This window comes from Suncus etruscus, chromosome 13 (genome assembly GCF_024139225.1).
Source record: "Suncus etruscus isolate mSunEtr1 chromosome 13, mSunEtr1.pri.cur, whole genome shotgun sequence".
Taxonomy (NCBI): Eukaryota; Metazoa; Chordata; class Mammalia; order Eulipotyphla; family Soricidae; genus Suncus; species Suncus etruscus.
Window position 1 is genome coordinate 92,598,305 of NC_064860.1, and position 21,097 is coordinate 92,619,401.

The 21,097-nt window shown below is 37.6% G+C and overlaps 1 protein-coding gene across 2 annotated transcripts in view; it reads left to right on the forward strand.

Moving 5' to 3' along the window:
- The window catches only part of TMPRSS7 (transmembrane serine protease 7), a 42,817-nt gene that overhangs the window by 7,482 nt on the left and 14,238 nt on the right, over positions 1 to 21,097 (forward strand). Inside the window, exons 4-11 of one of the 2 annotated variants that reach the window (XM_049785391.1) lie at positions 1,414 to 1,481; positions 2,149 to 2,342; positions 4,172 to 4,210; positions 4,949 to 5,177; positions 7,066 to 7,196; positions 9,257 to 9,369; positions 11,978 to 12,084; positions 19,951 to 20,087. In XM_049785391.1, coding sequence (XP_049641348.1) covers positions 1,414 to 1,481; positions 2,149 to 2,342; positions 4,172 to 4,210; positions 4,949 to 5,177; positions 7,066 to 7,196; positions 9,257 to 9,369; positions 11,978 to 12,084; positions 19,951 to 20,087 — 1,018 coding nt within the window. The remainder of the gene's footprint in view (positions 1 to 1,413; positions 1,482 to 2,148; positions 2,343 to 4,171; positions 4,211 to 4,948; positions 5,178 to 7,065; positions 7,197 to 9,256; positions 9,370 to 11,977; positions 12,085 to 19,950; positions 20,088 to 21,097) is intronic. The other variant, XM_049785390.1, reaches the window with a different exon arrangement.

The window sequence follows — 21,097 nt, forward strand, 5'->3', positions numbered from 1 at the left end:
GGTTTTTCCATTTAAAGAAGAAAAATTCAAGAGGAGATGAAGATTTGACAAAAGTCAATTCAAAATTCTAGTTCAAAGCAAAGTAAATTGAAATAGCAGTCTTCTGAGATGGGGTTATGGGGCTATAAAAGGATTGATTTCAGTGTTGGGGCCAAAATAATACAGTATAGTGGGTAGGGTGGTTTGCCTTGTAAGCAACCAATTTTGTTCAGTCCTCAGCATCCTTTATGGTTCACCTAGCGCAGCCTGAAGTAATTCTTGAGTGAAGATTCAGCAGTAACCCCTGATTACTGCTGGGTGTGGCCCCATAACAAAGCAAAACAAAGGGGAGTGCTTCCTTGGAAGGGGAATGGGAGCCCGACCGTGGGCCGCACGCGCCACCTAGTGGCTTTTACAGGCATGTGTTCCAAACAAGTTTTCAACACTAAGCATCATTACAAAGAAAAGCCAATGACTTTAAAAATATGCTAAAATTTGATTTATTCTGCACAAAGTAGTATGCAGAATATGGAAGCTAGAATAAATAGAGAAGTTAAGTTTACTTTGACTTAGCTCTTTGGGGTGGAAAAATACCCTTGGAATTATGCAAAACACAGAATTGGAGATAAATCAGGATGCTTTTACAGCAAGCAACACATGAATGAAGGTGACTCAATATTCTTCGCAGATAAAAGGATAAAAGAAATGAGTACAAGACTTGTAGAAGAAACAATAATTTGTTTGAATCAAAAAATGCAAAGATGATATCAATATAATATTGAGGGAGCCTTGATTTTTTTTCCTTGCTCACTGTCAGCAGTTGACTGACAGCATGTATTCTATATAACTTTTTTAAATTTTTATTGTAATCAATGTGAATTATAAGTCTTTCACAGTTACATTTAAGGTTCATAGTCACAGTGGATTAGGGCCATTCCCACCACCAGTGTTGTCCTTCCCCCCCTCCCACCCCTGTTCCCGGCATGCATCCCACACCTTCCCACTTTGCCCCCTGAACTGCTAGTGTTATGGGTTCTCTTTGTGTATAGCTTGCTGTAGATTGGGAATCTTGATTCTGTTGTCATTGACCTTGGGTTTGGTACTTAGACCTGATCATTTTTTTTTTTATTTCCATTCAATGTTTCATGCAACTGTTTGCTCCTGGTCCCATCTACTTTTTCCGCCCCCTCAATTTATGTGGCAGAACAAGATGATTCAAGTTCTGTGGTTTTGTTGGGGGGATAAAAAAGAAGGCTGGAAAGAGTCCGTTTAGGAGCTCTCAATATCAATTTAAAAGAAGAAAGGGAAAAGAAAAAAAAAGAAAAAACACCCAAACAGACAATAAACAACAACTAAACAACAACAGCAACATGTGTTCTATTTAAATGAAGTCAACATTGAGAGGCTTTTGATACCTTAGTTCTTCTTTTTCAGGTAAACCTGGTTTATACAACATCGGCCTTCTCCAAATTTTATAAGCAATCTGTTGTTGCAGATGTCAGGTAATATATACCCTTTTTCTCAAAATTCCTATTCTTACTGCTATTATTTCTTCTCTGGACTGGAAAAACTGAGACCTCACCCTTCTCAAATAAAAAAATTTTTTTTTGTTTTTGTTTTTGTTTTTTGGGCCACACCGTTACTCCTGGTTGTCTGCTCAGAAATAGCTCCTGGCAGGCACGGGGGACCATATGGGACACCGGGATTCAAACCAACCACCTTTGGTCCTGGATCGGCTGCTTGCAAGGCAAACACCGCTATACTATCTCTCCGGGCCCTCAAATAAAATTTTTGATGGTTGTGAATATGATTGAAAGTGTCTTAGTACAGTGAGATATCAAAAATCAGAACTGTTGTTATTTGTCTTGACAGTGAATACTGACTTATATATACAGATAATTTACTTTCTATGAATATATAGTTATTGCCATAATAGTTCTAGCTCTATATACATCACAAATATTACACCATTATCCTTTCTCTTCTTAATCATCATAATAAAAGTCAGTGACTTTCTAATAAGGAAGTATGATTCAATTAAAGGACATATCCTTCACATATCCTTCTTAGAGCTTACCTTGAATCTATCCATCAGGTCATTAATAAAATAAGTCTACTTTCTGAAAGGTATTTCTAAGCAGCTCTCTCTCTTTATTTTTGTTACTATAGCAGCAATAATAAAGGAGGCATACTAGTCCACTTTTGGATTGTGTTTGTCATGCCACATGCAAAGGGCCACATCTTCTGTGAGGACTGTGTGGCTGCTATCTTGAAGGACTCCATCCAAACAAGCATCATTAACAGGACCTCTGTGGGCAGTTTGCAGGATCTGGCTGTGGACATGGATTCTGTGATACTAAATGGTAAAAGTTGGATGATTCTTATTTAATAATTCCTTCAGATAAAACTCCTGATATTGCTATTATCATAGTCAATAAAATTAATGAAGTCACTTACACAATTCCAGTGGAACAAGATTAGCTGAAAACTGAAACTGTTGGCAAAAGAGATTGCTAAATGTTATATATAATGTTTGGGCAATAGAATTGAGATAAAATATTAGGCAATTAGATTTATTATACCGTACTCCTCTCTATATTTAATTGGGCTCCATGTATCTTCAAACTAATGCTCCAAGTTCAGAAAAGAGGGACAATTTTTTTTCAGAGGCTTGTCTAGTCTCTTTTGTCCAGGTATAACTATGTCTAATATGTAGTTAGTTTCATGTCCTACACTAGCTTATTTTAAAGTCTTTTTGAAATGTAATTGCATCACTTTTCTTTAGAGTAAGATTATTTACTGTAAAACTCAAAATTAGTGCAGGTTTCTCATTTGATTTAATGTCTAAGCATATAATAGGTGACTAAAACTTACTATTATTGATATATAAATTAATATATAAGTTTTGAGTAGAAAATTCTGTTCTATGTATACTATTTCAGATATAGTACTAATGTATTATTATTATTATTATTATTATTATTATTTTTGGTTTTTGGGCCACACCCTGTGGTGCTTAGGGGTTACTCCTGGCTCTATGCTCAGAAATCACTCCTGGCAGGCTCAGGGGACCATTTGGGATTCGAACCACTGACCCTCTGCATGAAAGGCAAACGCAATACCTCCATGCTATCTCTTTCCCCCCTAGTACTTATATCTTATTCTTTTGGTTGTTTTATTTTTATTTTAAAGGTTCTTATCACAGAGTGGAGTGATCGTATATTGGGTAGGGTAGTTGCTTGGCATGTAGCCAATCCTGATTCAATTCCCTGTACCAGATATGGTTACTCAAGTCTACCAGAATTGATCCCTGAATGCAGAGCCAGGAGTAAGCCCTGAGCACTGCTGGGTGTGGCCCAAAGTAAAAAGCAAAACAAAACAAAACAAAACAAAAAAACCCTTAAAACTTGTTATTATTAATTACTTCACATATACAATGTTCCGACCCACAGGACACTTTTCTCGTTGGTATTTCTTGGGGGGGGGCATGCAATTGAATACAAAACAAACAATAAACACAAGATAGACAAACAAAAAGACACAGAGACAAAGAGAGAATGAGAAGTTTCCATTTATTAAAACAGCAAAAGCACCTTAAATAGGTTATAGACTAGCTAACAAGCAAATATGGGCAGACAAAATATTCATGATAAGAGGAGCTATTAAAACACAGACAAATGTACAATAAGCTGTCAAAATTCCTTTCTCAGAGAGGTCAGGATGTTTCCAAGGTGCCCCTTGCCACAGACACCCACAGCCTAGCAAAACATCTATAATTATTTTACTGCCTAGAGAAATTTTCTTCAGTTAAGTTTTCCTAAAAGGACTTTTCTTAGCTCTGATCTTACTAGAACTCTTTGCTTCAGTTGAGTTTTCCTAACAGGACATTCCTTAGCTCTGACCTTACTAGAATTTTGGCTCCTAACAATCCAAAATTCAGAATAGTATAATGAAATTGTGAGTACTCTATATACATCTTGCAATAAGATTTATTGTATAGCCATAGCCATTCTATTTTATTTCTAGATACCTAAAATATAGCCTTAACCCTCACTATATTATTTAAAATAAAATCCCAAATATGTCAAATTGCTTTTAATAGATTGAAAATGTGTTGATAAACATAATTCTAACAAAATAAAATGCTGGGACTGATGGTCTCTTTTTCTTTTTCTTTTTTTCCACACTACAGCTGGTCTTCGGTCAGATTACTCTTCAACCATAGAATCTGGTAAATTATATGATGTGGTTTTGCCCTTTTGATATTTTCCTTCAAATATTTTTAGCTATAGTTTTCCTTTTACATTGTAATATTTGTTAGTGTTTCGGATGTAAGTGACAGAAACATACTTAAACTAGTTTAAGTGCAAAAAAGCTTTATTAATTTATAAAACTGGGGCATACATAATTTCAGTATCTAATATCACTGAGATTGTGATTTCAGTGATCTAAGTTAAGTCATGACTGAATGCAGATGCTAATATAAATTGTCAGGACTTTACATTTCTTCATTCTTTTTGTGAGGCTTCATCAAGTGTATCCTTTAAATATGGTGGTATGCTCATCACTAGCAGATCCAAATTTACAACTTATAACTATAGTAGCCTTATTGAAAACAAAACCATATATGTTTCCTAGTGGTTCCTGCAGTAATCCCAAGATTGACTTTTTTTCCCACAATGGTTGGTATATCCATCTCCAAACCAGTTTCCTTGACTCTGATTGCCAGAATATGCCATGCAATTACCTCAAATCTTAGAGTTTTACCCCAATCGCATCCTAGGGATAAGGTAGGAACAGTTTCTCAAAATAAAATTTAGGTACTAATTCTAGAAGAGAGGAGAGTGTAAGCTAGAACAGGCAAAGACAACACATGTCCTTATGAACTCTTCTACTCTTTACTCTTCCATAAATATTTCTAGAACAATCATAACTAGAACAGAACAAATCATATGTACTCTCTCCACAGGTAAAGGCTGTTCGCAGTACTTCTATGCCGATGATCCATCTCTCCGTTACCCCCTGGGAATCTCTGCCCTGTCAGGGAGACTGATGTGTCACTTTAAGCTGGTGGCCACAGTGGGCTATCTGGTTCGTCTCTCCATTGAGTCCATCCAGATAGAAGCTGACAACTGCATCACCGACTCCCTGACCATTTATGACTCCCTCTTGCCAATCCGGAGCACTATCTTGTATAGGTATATGTATGGGCACACTGGCTGGCCAGTGAAAAGGACATTTTAAATTAATTAATTTATTTATTTTTGTAAATAATTTTTATTTTGACCAACGTGAATTACAAGTATTTCACAGTAATATTTGCGGTACATAGTGGCATTGAATCAGGGGTATCCCATCACCAATGTTATCCTCCCTCCACCCCAGTTTTTATGATGTATGTTTTGCAAATCTGGGTTGTCCTTTTTGGTTTTTGGACCACACCCAGTGATGTCCAGGGGTTATTCCTGGCTATGTACTCAGAAATTGCTCCTGGCTTGCAGGACTATATGGGACACCAAAGTTTGAACCCAGGTCGGTCCTGGGCAATTGCATGCAAGGCTATCACTCTGGCCCCTGGATTGTCCCCTTTTAAAAAACTTTATTGGTGTGTGTATAATCAAAAGAGAGTCCTGTATCCAGAATAACGTATTATCTATCAGACTGAAATCTGTATCCTAAAATCAAAATAAGTACAGCAGAAACTTACACTGATATTTCTAAAATGAAAGCCTTTTTGTCTAATTTTATATTTATGCAATCACAGTGATAACTTTTAAGTAGAGTAATTAGATTTTTGTGCCAATTGCATAGCAATAGAAAAATACAATTTTCTCTATTATAAAGATAAAAACATTGTTCATGGAGCCAGAATGATAGCACAGTGGTGGGGCGTTTGCCTTGCATGAGGTCGACTCAGGACTGACCCAGGTTAGATTCTGGATATCCCATATGGTAGCTCGATTTCTGAGTGCAGAGGCAGGAGTAACTCCTGAGCACTGCTGGGCCCAAAAAAAAACCCTACCAAAAAAAAAAATAATAAAGGCATCATTCCTGTGATGCCAATAAGAGAAATAAAGCAATTCTTTCTTAATTCCATTATTCAAACATATGTCTATTGTATTTTTGCATAATTTCCTTCTTTCATATACGTACTCATTTATATGTTTATGATAAAGCTTTAGTATTTTATTTGCTACAGATATATTTATGAGTAATATTTTGATAATCTAGAATATTAAGAATATACTATTTGGTGCTGTTTGAACTAGGAACCTGGGTTACATTTTTATTTTTAAAGTATGTATTCATGTTTTAGGTAGAATTATTACATTTAGTACATTTTAGTAATACATATACATTTTAAAGTTTATTAAGAATATTGAAAAATATTTTAACTATGCAATTACAAATAAATTCGTTGCTGACTCATTTTTTCACAATGGTTTTTATTGTTTTATTCTCATCTTCCCAGCCAGGTTTAGTTATCTCACTTACTCTTCACAACAATGCCTGAAGGAATAAACTGCTATTATTTCTGTCATGTTATAGAAGGGAAACTGGTATTTATGAAGATTTAGTGACGTGGTTGCCCAGTCTTTCAGCCAGTTAAGTAGCAGAGCTGAGTTCTAAGTCCATTTTATTTTATTTTTGATTTTTGGGCCACACCCGGTGACGCTCAGGGGTTACTCCTGGCTATGCACTCAGAAATGGTTCCTGGCTTGGGGGACCATATGGAAAGTCAGGGGATCGAACCCAGGTCCGTCCTGGGTCAGCCACATGCAATGCAGTCGCCCTATCGCTGTGCCATTGCTTCAGTCCCCTAACTCCATTTTAATCCCAGTAAAGTCCAAGGTTTTAAGAAGAACCCAGAGATGGTCATTCACTAGAATTCACTGCTATTTTCCAAATTGTTATAGCTCCTCTCCCTATTTTGTGCCTTGTAGTCATCAATTGATGAAAACCTGCTAGACTGAGTATGACTCAGGAAATGTGGAGGGCCCAGGAAATGCACAGAATTAGTGGTGGGTGAAGTCCGCATCTCAATGACCTCTTAGTCATGTGTTTAATTTTGTTATCTGGTTTCAGAATTTGTGAACCCACAAGAACATTAATGTCCTTTGTTTCTACCAATAATCATGTACTGGTGACATTTAAGTCTCCTCAAATAAGAAGGCTGTCAGGAATCCGGGCATATTTTGAGGTCATTCCAGAAAGAAGTAAGTTTTCCCTAAATGAAAAATAAGCAAACAAGCAAACGAACAAAACCGGTCACTTTTAGAAATATTTGGTATGGTATTTCAGTTTAATTTTCCTCAAACTGTGTTTTCATATTACTTGCATTAGAAAGAAACCCTGATTCAGAACACAGACAGAAAAAAAATCCTAAAAGAATTTTTTAAAAATAACATCTTTATTTAAGCACTTTGATTACAGACATGTTTGTAGTTGAGTTTCAGTCATATAAGGAACATCCCCCTTCACCAGTGCAACATTTCCGTCACCAATGCCCCCCATATCTTTAGTATTGTAAACAAAGATGCTGAAAATCTAGCCAAAAGCCTGTCATAGAGGCTTGCTGGGTTTGGTAGAGAAATTGGGGAGATTGTTGGAGGGAAGTTGATAGTGGTGAAGGGATTGGTGTTAGAACATTGTATTCCTGAAACTCAGTCATGAATAACTTTGCAAATTATGGTGTCTTAATACAATTTTTTTTTAACAAAAATGAGAAATAAAAAAATATATTTAAAAATAAGACAACAGGATCAAGTGGCCAGAGAAATAGTACTGGGGTTAAATGCTTATCTTGCATGTGACCAACCTGGTTTGGATCCATAATACTTCATAACCCCTGAAACACCCAAGAATGAATCTTGAACACACAACTAGGAGTGAGCCCTGAGCAATGCTTGGTATGCCCTCCCCCCAAAGAATGGCCATATCTATAAAAATCACATGGGGGGAGGGAGACTGGAGAGATGGTACAGAGGTAAGATACTTACCCCGCAAGTGGTCAGCCCAGGTTTGATACCCAGAACAACATATGGTTCTCCAAGCCCTGTCAGCCAGGAGTGATCCCTAAGTGCAGAGTCAGGAATAAGCCCTAATCATGGCTGGGTATACTCCGTTTTACCCCCAGTCACCAAATAAGCATTAGGAAACCTTGCTTAAACAGAAAGAAATGTATGTAAACTATATATTAAATATAGGGGGTTTTGTTTGTTTGTTTATTTTTTGTTTTGGGGTCACACCCGGCAGCACTCAGAGGTTACTCCAGGCTCTGTGCTCAGAAGTCACTCCTGGCAGGGTTGAAGAGCCATATGGAATGCTGGGATTCGAACCGGGTCTGTCCTGTGTTGGCCACGTGCAAGGCAAATGCCTTACCACTGTGCTATTGCTCGGGCCCCTATTAAATATAGTTTAAACTAAACTATAATATATTTAACTAAATATATTTTCTTCAAATATATATATATATATATATATATATATATATTTAAATAAGCTCAGCAACTTGTTTGTTTTTTGGGTCATACCTGGCAGTGCTTGAAGGTTAGTCCTGGCTCTGTGCTCAGAATCACTCCTAGCAGGCTCAGGGGATCATATGGGATACCAGGAACCGAACCTGAGTGTGTCCCAGGTCAGCCGCAGGCAAAGCAAACACCCTACCTCTGTACTATCTCTCTGGCCTCAGCTCAGCTACTTTAAAATATATTCAGGGATGGGAGCAGGTAAGATGCTTGCCTTGCTCCAGCTGAGCCAGGTTTGATCCCCAGCACCCCCTCTGATCCACTGCGAACTACCAGGAGTTATCCCTGAGTGCAGAGAGCCAGGAGTAAGAAATGAGCAGGGTCTGGTGTGGCCCCAAAACAAACAAACAAAGAAAACAAATATGATGTCAACAATATAATATATATACTTTTTAAAAGTATGTCTTTAAAGAAATTAATATTACTCTACAGTCAAAATTATATCTGAACCCCTAACACCACTGGGTCTGATTGAACTGTCCAGTCTGGTTGGCTAAGTGTCACCAGGACTACTCCCATCTGCCGTCAATATTGTTGATATGTATTTGAAAACAATTATAGCATTCATCAAGTAACTCCTATATGCCTGCATATATTTTTCTTTTTAAAAATGAGCTAAAATATCGAGAAATTCATAAATTTGTTGACAAAGGATGTGTGAATTCACACAAAAATATATGTGTTGTATTTATTTCACATGTAATTGCATAACTATAAATCAGTTTGTTGCTGCATCTTTTATTTTTCAGAGTGTGAAACTACAGTATTGGTTAAAGAAGTCACTGGCTTTGAAGGGAAAATTTCAAGTCCATATTACCCAAGCTACTATCCTCCAAAGTGCAAGTGTACCTGGAAATTTCAGGTAACTTCATTTTACTAGTATCTTAGACAAATATTATTATCCTATTTAGTGGCAGGTTATTTCTGAATATCAATGTTATTCACTAAAATACAAGGTCAGGGCCCAGAGAGATAGCACAGCGGCGTTTGCCTTGCAAGCAGCCGATCCAGGACCAAAGGTGGTTGGTTTGAATCCCGGTGTCCCATATGGTCACCCGTGCTTGCCAGGAGCTATTTCTGAGCAGACAGCCAGGAGTAACCCCTGAGCACCGCTGGGTGTGACCAAAAAAAAACAAAACAAAACAAAAAAAAAATACAAGGTCAATATTATTTATCTTATATTTTAAAATTATTATAATATACTATGTAAAGAATATTTGCATGTTCTCAGTATGTAATTTCAATGTTTTTTTTTTCACAAAGTTTTCAGACTGGGGTATTATTTATTATCCTCTCATATATATTCAAAAGCAAGGATGTTGTTATAGTATTTTATTATGATGGAACTGATTTATTAACTCTATTGAATTTTAAAATGATATATATTTTAAACAAAAATCACAGTGAAGATTATTCCTGTTTTTTTTTAAAGAATTTTCCTAAATTTGGTAGTTTCTGTGAGAGTTTTATCAACCAGATAAATGGATAGAAGCATCCTTAAATCAAATGATAGTTTAAGGTTTTACTCTCAGCTGTTATAAAAGTGAGACTCAGGGGATGCTCACTTACATCGATTTGGCAAGAGGCTTAACATTTATTAATTTTTAACAACATCATCAATATTATAACAGATTGAACAAAGAAATAATAAGTTGGATTAGACAACACATTTCAGTTGTACAAGCAAGCCAAAATGTAAATTTATATGAAATAACTCTCTGGTGATAGAGTCTTACTGAATTAAAATTATTTTTTCAGGGCCGGAGAGATAGCATGGAGGTAAGGCATTTGCCTTTCATGCAGGAGGTCATCAGTTCGAATCCCATATGGTCCCCCGTGCCTGCCAGGAACAATTTCTGAGCCTGGGGCCAGGAATAACCCCTGAGCACTGCTGGGTGTGACCCAAAAACCACACACACACACACACACACACACACACATATTTTTTCCAAAAAACACAAAAACAACAGCAACAACAACAAAAGAACTTGGACCAGAGCGGTAGCACAGTGGTAGGACATTTGCCTTGCATGTGGTCAACCCAGGACTGATCTGGGTTCTATTCCCGGCATCCCATATGGTTCCCTGAGGCTGCCAGGAGTGATTTTTGAGCGCATAGCTGGGAGTAACCCCTGAGCATCACTGGGTGTGGCCCAAAAAACAAAACAAAAAAAAAGAAGAATATTACAAATATTGAATAAGAAATTATCTTTCTAAGTAAAAGAGCATTATACTGAAAGAGTAGGCAAGGAGTTATATACTCATTAGGGAAAAAGTTCTGACATCAGTCTTCAGAGATCATGGTTGGTTGTCTTCAATTAAGAGGTTAAATAGGACCTGGAGAGATAGCACAGCGGTGTTTGCCTTGCAAGCAGCGAATCCAGGACCAAAGGTGGTTGGTTCGAATCCCGGTGTACCATATGGTCCCCCGTGCCTGCCAGGAGCTATTTCTGAGCAGACAGCCAGGAGTAACCCCTGAGCACTGCCGGGTGTGGCCCAAAAACCAAAAAAAAAAAAAAAAAAGGTTAAATAATGCTGTTCCTTTTTCAGAAGATACTAAACCATCACCAATACCTGTGTGAGAGCATGTATATGATAATATATGTATATGATAGTGGACATCTTTTAAATCTTGATTTTCCATACAATAGTTTAGAATTTATGACTAATGACTAAGACCTAGATGACATAAGAAACAAATGTACTGATTCAATTGTGTTTATAAAAACAAGATGATGGCTGTCATCCTCACGTCCTTAGTGTTCAATGTTATTTCCAAATTGACTAAAAAAGCAATAACTCACTTTATTATATGAAAAAGATTAACTGTTGCTTCAGATTAAGATACATTTGACTTTTCTCCCAACCTCTTTTATTCACTTTACACTTATTGATGTATGTGAATTATGCCTCAGGCATCATGTTTAGTGACAAATCCTTATAGAGTTTGTAGTCTGTAGAGGAAAAAGAACAAAGAAATTAACCGAAAGAGAGAGAGAGAGAGAGAGAGAGAGAGAGGAGAGAGAGAGAGAGAGACCCCTGGGGGACACCCCCCCCCCAGCGTGCCAGGTGCAATTTCTGAGCAAGCCAAACCAAGGATGTGGCTTATCGGTAGAACACATGCTTTGCATGTGTAAGGTCCTGGGCTTCATCCCCAGAACCACAAAAGCCAACAAAAATATCAGAACAATGGAAGAGGGGGCTGGAGGGATAGTGCAGGGTAGGGCATTGACCTTGCATGTGGCTGACCCAGGGTAGACCGTGGTTCAATCCCGCGGTGTCCATATGGTCCCACAAGCCAGGAGCGATTTCTGAGCACATAGCCAGGAGTAACTCCTGAGCCTTACCAGGTGTGGCCCCCAAAACCCAAATAACAAAACAAAACAAAACAATGGAAGAAACTTCCTAGGAAGGATTTAAAACATGCCCTTAAGTGAAAGTACTTACTTACTTTTACTCGATTTTCACAGACTACCCTATCAACTCTTGGCATAGCCCTGAAATTCCATAATTATTCAATAACCAAGAAGAATGTGAAAGGCTGTGACCATGGATGGTGGGAAATTAATGAACACATGTAAGTAAGTGGTTTCCATATTTGGAATCTGATAAAAAGCTTTCTTCAACTGGACTGGTGTAAGCTCCGATAAGGATGTGGTGTTGAAGGGGCCCTGTGGAACCAGGGGATTAATTACCAGGCCACCTGGGGCCTCCAGGCTCACACCCTGTGGTGCTCTGGTACCTCCAGAAATGCATCTGTGATGTTTGGGAATGTTATTCAAGGAACCATGTCATACTGGGGTAGAACTGGGGTTGGCATCAAGCAAAACACATGCCTTAATCCCTATAATATCTCTCCAGCCTGGGATTTGATTAAAGTTTTCTTTTTAAGTTTTATAATTTATATATAAATATATATAGTTTAATATATACATATATAGTTTATATACACAATGTATGTATACATATAAGTATGTATACTTTATATGTAAAGCATATATGTATACTTTATATGTGTATACATGTATATACATACATACATATGTATATACATATATACTTTAAAAACATTCTCATTTTCTTTACTTTTTATGGCCAGAATGACCAGAATGACCAGTTGCATTGCTTCTACTGTTGAAGTACATGGGAAACTGCAGACTTTCTTATATTGTCAGGAATTTTAAATTGTGGAGCTGCCTGAGTATTTTGGGGTTCAGGTGGATGGGTTCTTGGGTCCAGATTCATAGCTTCATGCTTGCCAGGAAGGTATGTTGCCTGCAAAATGATTAAATTGGGTGATGTCACATCCATTATCTTCTGGCTCCCAGGTTCTTATTTCACCTCTGTTCTATGTTTTTGTTCTCTGCATGCTTTGCTTGATACTTGACAAAGGTAGTTTAGCATATAGTCTTTCAAATCATCATCCAAGCTATGGAGGAAAGTAGTAACAAGGAGTCCTGGGGTCCAGAGGATACCATTTGCCAGTTCTGTGCAAAAGAGGAGACCCTATTGGCCTGGCTGTATACTAAAACTAGAATATGGGCCAAAGCTGATTAGAAAGAGGGAGAGAAATCTGGACACTTGGTATTTTGTAGCCAACTTCTAAGTCCTTCTCTTACTCTTGATTTGTTGTTTAGTTGTCCTATTTATTTGCTGTAAAAGTTAAACAGTATTTAGTAGGTCTTGTTCTGGATAGAGAGGGTGGAGTAGCTGCCCTGTCTTGGCAGCCAACACTCTTCTAGGTTTCTGTTGAGATAAGAATCCTTGTAAAATGAGTCTAAGGTGTTCACTTGTTAATTTTCTCAGTGTTATTATGTGGAAAAAAACATTGACTTTCTAAATGTTTTTACTGAACAACTTTTTTAAATGTTCTTGGTTTTAATAATCATTGGTGTGGCCTTATTAAGATTAGACTGGATTTAAAGGCATTCTTGGATTTGTTTAAGATACTATTTGTACTCCTTTGGGGAGTGTTTCTGAATAAAGGGACTATTGTGTAGAAAGTAAAAGACCTAGGTTCAAATTCCAGCAACATTATATGATAACAACTATATCAACTAGGATAAATTATTTAACCCCTTAGACTTTTAACCTGTAAAATAAGGTAATAATTAAGGGACAGGAGAGAGCTCAAATGAGTGCATGCTTTGTATGTTCAGTCTCCAGCACCACAGTATGATTAGGAGCAAATCCTAAGCAGAGAATTGGGAGTAAAAATAAAATACCAATAAAGAAAATTGGGAGTAAAAATAAAGTACCAATAAATGTGGCCTTGGCCAAAACCTACTTAATATGGTGATTGTTGTGATAGGGTTTGAATGGAACAATGTATACTATACAACATGAGTATTCATAATTTTTATAAAGTTGAAAATGTAAGATAGAACTGTGCTTTGGAAATGAGATACTATCTTCCCTTTAATAATAACCACTTAAAATGTATAAAAATTAAGACCTGGATCCCTTATCAACTATTACCCCTGAAATCTTTACATTGTTGTGTGTGCTGGCTGAGATCCTATGATATTTTTTTTCCTTACTCATAAGTTTAAGGTATTATGATTTTTTTTGATTTTTTTTTTTTTTTTTTTTTTTTTGGTATTTGGGTCATACCTGGCAGCACTCAGAAATTGCTCCTGGCAGGCTCGGGGACCATATGGGATGTCAGGATTCGAACCACCATCCTTCTACATGCAAGGCAAACACCTTACCTCCATGTTATCTCTCTGGCCCCTATGATATTTTTTGATGCTAATTTCTTCCTGGAGATTTAAAATGACACTCTTTCATCTTATCAGCTTTTTTTTTTTATCTAAAAAGGAACAACTTGTGTTCAATTAATTTTGGATACCCTGGTGCAAGTTTGCCTAATGGTTTTTGTTCTGTAATGGAAGGAGAAAATTGTAATGTTCAGATATTTTGGGTTCAGAGAACATGTGTGTGTGTGTGTGTGTGTGTGTGTGTGTGTGTGTGTGTGTGTTGTTCACTCTAGTTGTTCAGAACAAATAGAATTCATTATATGAATTTGAAGGAAATGAATGGCCTTTTACAAAGCATTAGCAGAGCAATATGTCTGAGGGGAAAGCTACCTGGAGATAATAGCACATAGTTTCTAGTAGCCTGTGTCTAAATCCTATTTGACAGGTTACTTTACAAGTTATGTCTCTGTTTTCTTTTTTTTTTTTTTTTTTTTTTGTGGCTTTTTGGGTCACACCCGGCAGTGCTCAGGGGTTACTCCTGGCTCCATGCTCAGAAATTGCTCCTGGCAGGCACGGGGGACCATATGGGACGCCGGGATTCGAACCGATGACCTTCTGCATGAAAGGCAAACGCCTTACCTCCATGCTATCTCTCCGGCCCATGTCTCTGTTTTCTTAACTGCCGTGGATCCTTACATATAAATGAACTCTTGTTGGATTTCTCCCATCTCAACTCCTTCCGTTCCATAGCCAACACCAGGCCCCTTTGCCTTTTGTTTCCATCTAAATTCCAGTGCAAGCTGGATTCAGTGAGCCTTTCTTCTGGAGAATTTCTCAACAAATTAAGTGGAGTTGATCTTTACAAGAAAATTCTAATACATAGTACTGTGCAACATGAGTAATGTTCATATGAAACACAGTTAACTTTTCTTTTTTCAATAATATCTTTATTTAAGCACCATAATTACAAACATGTTTGTAGTTGAGTTTCAGTTATAAAAAAAAGAACACTCCCCTTCACCAGTGCAACCTTCCTTCCCATCACCAATGTTCCCCATCTCCCTCCTTCTCACCCCCTGCCTGTATTTGAGACAAGCAATCTATTTCTCTCACTCACTATCATCATCATGTTAGTGTAGTAATTTGTAGTTATTTCTCTAACTGCACTTAACACTCTTTTCGTGGGCTTGACCTTCCAGTCCTCATCTCTATTGTCTCTGGATATTATTACCATAGTGTCTTTTCTTTTTCTTTTTTTTTTTTTTTTTTTTTTTTGTGGTTTGGGTCACACCCAGCAGTTATTCCTGGCTCCATACTCAGAAATTGCTCCTCGCAGGCATGGGGGACCATATGGGACGCTGGGATTCGAACCGATGACCTCCTGCATGAAGGATACCTCCATGCTATCTCTCCGACCCCATATTTTTCTTAAAACCCATAGATGTTTAAGACTATTCTGTGTCTATTTGTCTCCCTCTGACTTATTCCATTCAGCATAATAGTTTCCATGTCCATTCATGTATAGGAAAATTTCATGACTTCATTTTTCCTGACAGCTGCAAAGTATTCTATTGTCTATATGTACCAGTTTCTTTAGCTACTCATCTGTTGTCAGGGATCTGTTGTTTTTTTTTTCCAGATTCTGGCTATATTATAAGTAATGCTGCAATGAATATAGGTGTGCAGAAGGCATTTTTGTTTTTTGTTTTATGTTCCTAGGGTATATCCCTAGGAGTGATATAGCTAGATCATATAGGAACTCAATTTCAAGTTTTTGAAGTATCTCCATATTGTTTTCCATAAAGGCTGCACTAGATGGCATTTCCACCAGCAGTGAATGAGAGTTCCTTTTTCCCCACATCCCTGCCAGCACTGATTGTTCTTTGTGATGTGTGCTAGTCTCTGTGATGTGAGATGGTACCTCATTATTGTTTTGATTTCCATCTCCCTGATGATTAGTGATGCAGAGCATACAGATAACTTTTCAATATTAAAAGATTTTGATGACTAATAAAATAAACTCTGGCATCAGACATTTGTCCCAAGAGTCTGGAGAGATAGTACATGCCTTGCAAGTAGTTGATCCAAGTTTGATCTCCAGCATCCCATTTGGTCCCATGAGCATGCTAGGAGCAAATCCTGAATGCAGAGCAGGAGTCACCACTGAGCTTAGCCCGATGTGGGCCCAAAACTAAAGAACAAAACAAGACATTTGTCTGAGCTTTCAGGTGTCTCTGAAACTGATTTATTTTCATTTACCAGATGTCCTTGTTTTTCCTCATATTCCTAGGGCTGAATCCCATTAGGCCTTGAACTTCAGCCAACTACAAAAGATTATTCCAGAAATATAAGTGAATCATTTTAATTCTAAGAACCTTAAAATCATGAGTTATTTCTGTGCTTCTGCAAGTAAATGTCAGTGTTGAAATCTGAAATGTTTGGAAGCCTGTAGAGATTAGCATTCAGATTCCAGTTGAGGTAATATTAAGTTTTATCTGCTGCTCTAGTTAAAGTCTTGCAGGTCTTGCTTTAGGAAGAACTTTACCTTATGGAGATGAGATACAGACTAACATGGCCCTCAGTGTAGTAATACTTCACTTTAGATAACCATCAGTCCATTTACCACAATTAAGAATTAGTAACAACAGGGTGTTGCCTTAAACACAGAACTCACAGGTAGCTTCTCCAAAAACAGAGATTGTCATAGTTAGTTTCTTTTTCCCTTCATCCACCCCTTTTAAAATCTAAAAGACCCACCTAAGCTTGATTAGCAGAGATAGGTACTTTGGTCTGTTACATTTGTCCCCCACCCCCACCCTCCACCCTCACCCCATATAGACTGAGCCTGAAGAATAAAGATTGTAAGGGAAGGTACACAAGACTGGAAGCCCCTGATCCCTATGCCTTTTCTCTCCCTTAAGACTGTCTTGTTTTATTAATTCCCAAGACAACCCAGCTTCAGACCCATTTTTATAGGGTTGGAGTATGGCAAGTGGAGCTTTACAATTGGGAATTTTATTTTATTTTATTTTGTTTTTGTTTTTGAGTCACACTCAGTGGCGCTCAGGAGTTACTCCTGGTCTGTGCTCAGAAGTTGCTCCTGGCAGGCTTGGGGGACCGTATGGGATGCTGGGAATAAAACCAGAGTACATCTGGGTTGGCCGCGTACATGGCAAATGCCCTACCACTGTGCTATAGCTCCAGCTCCACAATGGGGAATTTTATTTTAGTTGATAAGAGATACGGTAATCAAGGTAGGGAAATATTGTAGATAGACAACACTACTTTGAAATCTTGTCAAGAAAGACCTTCCCCAAAATGCACACCCTGTTTTAATTTAGAGTAAAATGATGCTACCATTTGCTTTAGGTGCCATGATGATGTTATATATTTATACATTTCCATTGTAACTCATGAATTCCACATTTTTTAAAAATAGTTTTCATTGAGGCCAAGGTGAATTACAAGTCTTTCACAGTTATGTTTAATGTGCATAGTGCCAGTGAATTTGGGCAATTCCCTCCACCAGTGTTGACCTCCCTACACCATTGCTCCCAGCATGCATCCCACACCTCCACCCTTAGTCCCCTGGACTGCTAGTGTAGCAGGTCCTTTTTGTGTATAGTTTGCTGTGGTGTGGGTCTCTGGATTCTATTGTCATTGACTTTGGATTGGGTATTTAGGTCTGATTAATTTTTTTATTTCCACTCAGTGTTCATGAGACTGCTTGTCCCTAGTACCATCCACTTTTTTTTTCTTAATTTATGTGTCAAAACAAGATGATTCAAGTTCTATGGTTCTGTTGATAAGAAAAAAAAGGGAAAATAATAGGGGAAGAGCCCTTGTCTAGAAACTGTGAATATAAATTTAAAAGAGGAAGGAAAAAAGAGAGAGAGAGAGAGAGAGAGAGAGAGAGAGAGAGAGAGAGAGAGAGAGAGAGAGAGAGAGAATAAAAAAAGGAAGGGGGAACTGGTGTGCTAGATTTTTTTTCTTTTTTTCATAGACACAGTAAGTATTGGGGAAATTTGAAAGGAAATTTCCTTGGCCTAAGATTTATAGGGTTTCTCCAACCTTGAAGCATACTGTCATGGGATCTTCTACAGGCTCCAGCCATGTTCACTGTCAATCCCCCAGGTCTTTTTGTGGGGTGAGGAAATGTTCTGCTCAGTTGTGGTTGTCAAAGTCAGTCTTCCGTAATTTGAGATCTTGGTTTTTGCACAGGTCCTAGAACAAAGTCTAGGATAGTGTCCACATTTTAAATTAAGGTTTAGTTGAAAGATTTAGTGAAATAGAAAATCACAAAGTTATTCAGTATTTAGTTTCAGGCATAAAATGTCACAACAACAATCCCTTTACCAGTGTCTACTTTACTCCACCAGTGTCTCTGTTTTCCCTCTCATTATTCCCCCAAGCCTTTCTTGTTTACCCTTTTAGGCACTGCAGATAGGATATTATGCATATAATTTTACCCACATTTGGCATCTAGACCTGGTGCAGAGTGACCACTTCCCTCTATCATTTTCACAGTGGCTTATAGGGGTATTAATGTTTTTCAACTGTGAGCTACCAATTCAACTCAAACCATACCCTGGAGTGCCAGGGAACAAACCCAGTGGCTTGCACATAGAAAGCCTGTGCTCTATCACTTGAGTCACATTCTCAACTCTTGTGCAGATGTTTATGTTAGGCAATTCTTATTTTTTTAATTTTAATTTTTATTGATTTGCTGGAAATTACAAAGGAAATCATGGTTGAGTTCTAGGCATACAATGTGTGACACCAGTATCTTTACCACTGTCCACTTCCTTCCACCAGTTTCCTTTCTACCCTCCAGCCTGCCTCTGTGGAAGGTGCTTTGCTGTTTCCCTTTAAATACTGTGGTTTACAGTACTATTAATGGTAAGGCATCATGCATATTACTTTACCACCTTTCAGAATTTCCTCCCCCACCCACCAGTGACCATTTTCTTGAACCATTCTCCCCATGTTACCTTCCTTGTTCTACCCTCCCTCCTCTTCTAGCCCCCAGTGACAAATTTTCTATTAAGCATCAATTTTCATGTTGTTGTTTTTTTATCTATATTGTCTTTGGATATTTGTTTCTTTATATCCTGCACATGAGAAAGACTATTCAATGTCTGTCCCTCCATCTGACTAACTTCACTCAACATGGTATTCTCTAGGTGTAAGTGATGGACAATCTTATTGTTGCATAGTACATAGTTAATGAGAGAAAAAGAGAGAAAGTGAACTAGAAGAACTGAAACAAGATTTCTTCTGATTTCTTTTTATTTATTTATTTAGGATTTTGGGTCACAGCCAGCAGTGGTCAGGGGTTACTCCTGGCTCTGTGCTTAGAAATCTCTCCTGGCAAACTTGGGGGACCATGTGGGCTACCAGGAATCAAATCCGGGTCAGCCACATGCAAGACAAATGTCCTACAGCTATGCTATCACTCTGGCCTCATTTTCTTCTGTTTTCTTTTGATCAGATTTCTTCTGATTATTATTGATAAAGAGCACAGAGGTAACACTAATGCTATTGGCTTATTTAACAGGAGAGAGAATTGATCAGGCAAACATATTTCATAGTCACTTAGCAGAGAATGTAAAACTGACATTAATTCTATCATAAATATCTATAAAGCTGAATTAATTGATCCAAGTATTTGTGAATTCACTGTCAGTAGTAATGCCATTGACAGGTCTTCAAGCTGTGGGTTCCTGTGACTCTTGTCTCTACAGGTACTGTGGTTCCTACATGGATCATCAGACAATTTTTCGAGTGCCTAGCTCCCTGGTTCATGTTCAGCTTCAGTGCAGCTCACGACTTTCTGACAGGCCACTCTTGGTGGAATACGGCAGTTACAATATTAGTCAACGTAAGTTTGGGATTGGCTCCCTAGAAAACCTTAATAAATGGTTTGAAGATAGTGATATCTTAAATATTACTTTGAACTCAGAATTTAAATAATGAAAAGTACTCTATGTTGTTCTCTAATTTTAAAATAAGCATGCAGCTATAAATCTAGCTAATATATGAAATGTAACATGTAAATTATTTTTATCATTTAAGTCTAGAAGAAATAATATATTATGAATTTTAGCTGAAAAATCATTTTTCTCTTATTACTAAATATCGTGCCTTTTCTAGTTTACTGTATAACTTGCTAGTTATAATTTTTTGTAAATATGATGTTCACACCAGCATTTCTTGGATGTGATGCAATTTGGTCTGTGACACTTTGGAAAAGTGGTGATGGAGAAGAATTCAAGTATTAATCCTCAGAAGGTTGAATTTCACACTGAGAAATGCTGAATTTGTTGGTAGGAAGTGGCCCTCAGAAAGGGCAGTGTTTGAAGGAAGTTGTGTTAGAAGCTGGAGAGAATATACTGGATTCCTCAGGAAATTCTCTCTCTGTGTAAAAAGAGGGACAAAATAAAGGTTAACCACATAGGAATCCATGAAGATTAGGTTTAAGACCATATACATTTGGCTTCAGACAGTTTTTCTTTGCTAATCCCCAGTATACCTATTTCTACATTTTGGAATATCAGAATATTAAAATTTCTAGCAAGATCACAGGTAAATAGTAAACATGCCTTTTTGGGGAGAAGTTGGTGAAAAGGGACTTCCAAGTGGTGTTAAGGGTGTTAGAGTTAGAGTTGCCCATTGCCCTATTGTTGTGGTTGAACTTTTTTTTAACATAAATTCCAAGCAGTAGTCCAACAAAGGGAGGTCTGTGGTCCTTGCTGGTGATATTCTTGGCCTACTGGGCAGGTTCAATATTCAGACCACAGTGTTATGATCTCCTGTGCTGTGGTTGAGGAGCATATGACAAGAGATTGAACTTCAGTTTTAGCACCTGCAAGGCATGTTGCCATCTGCCCT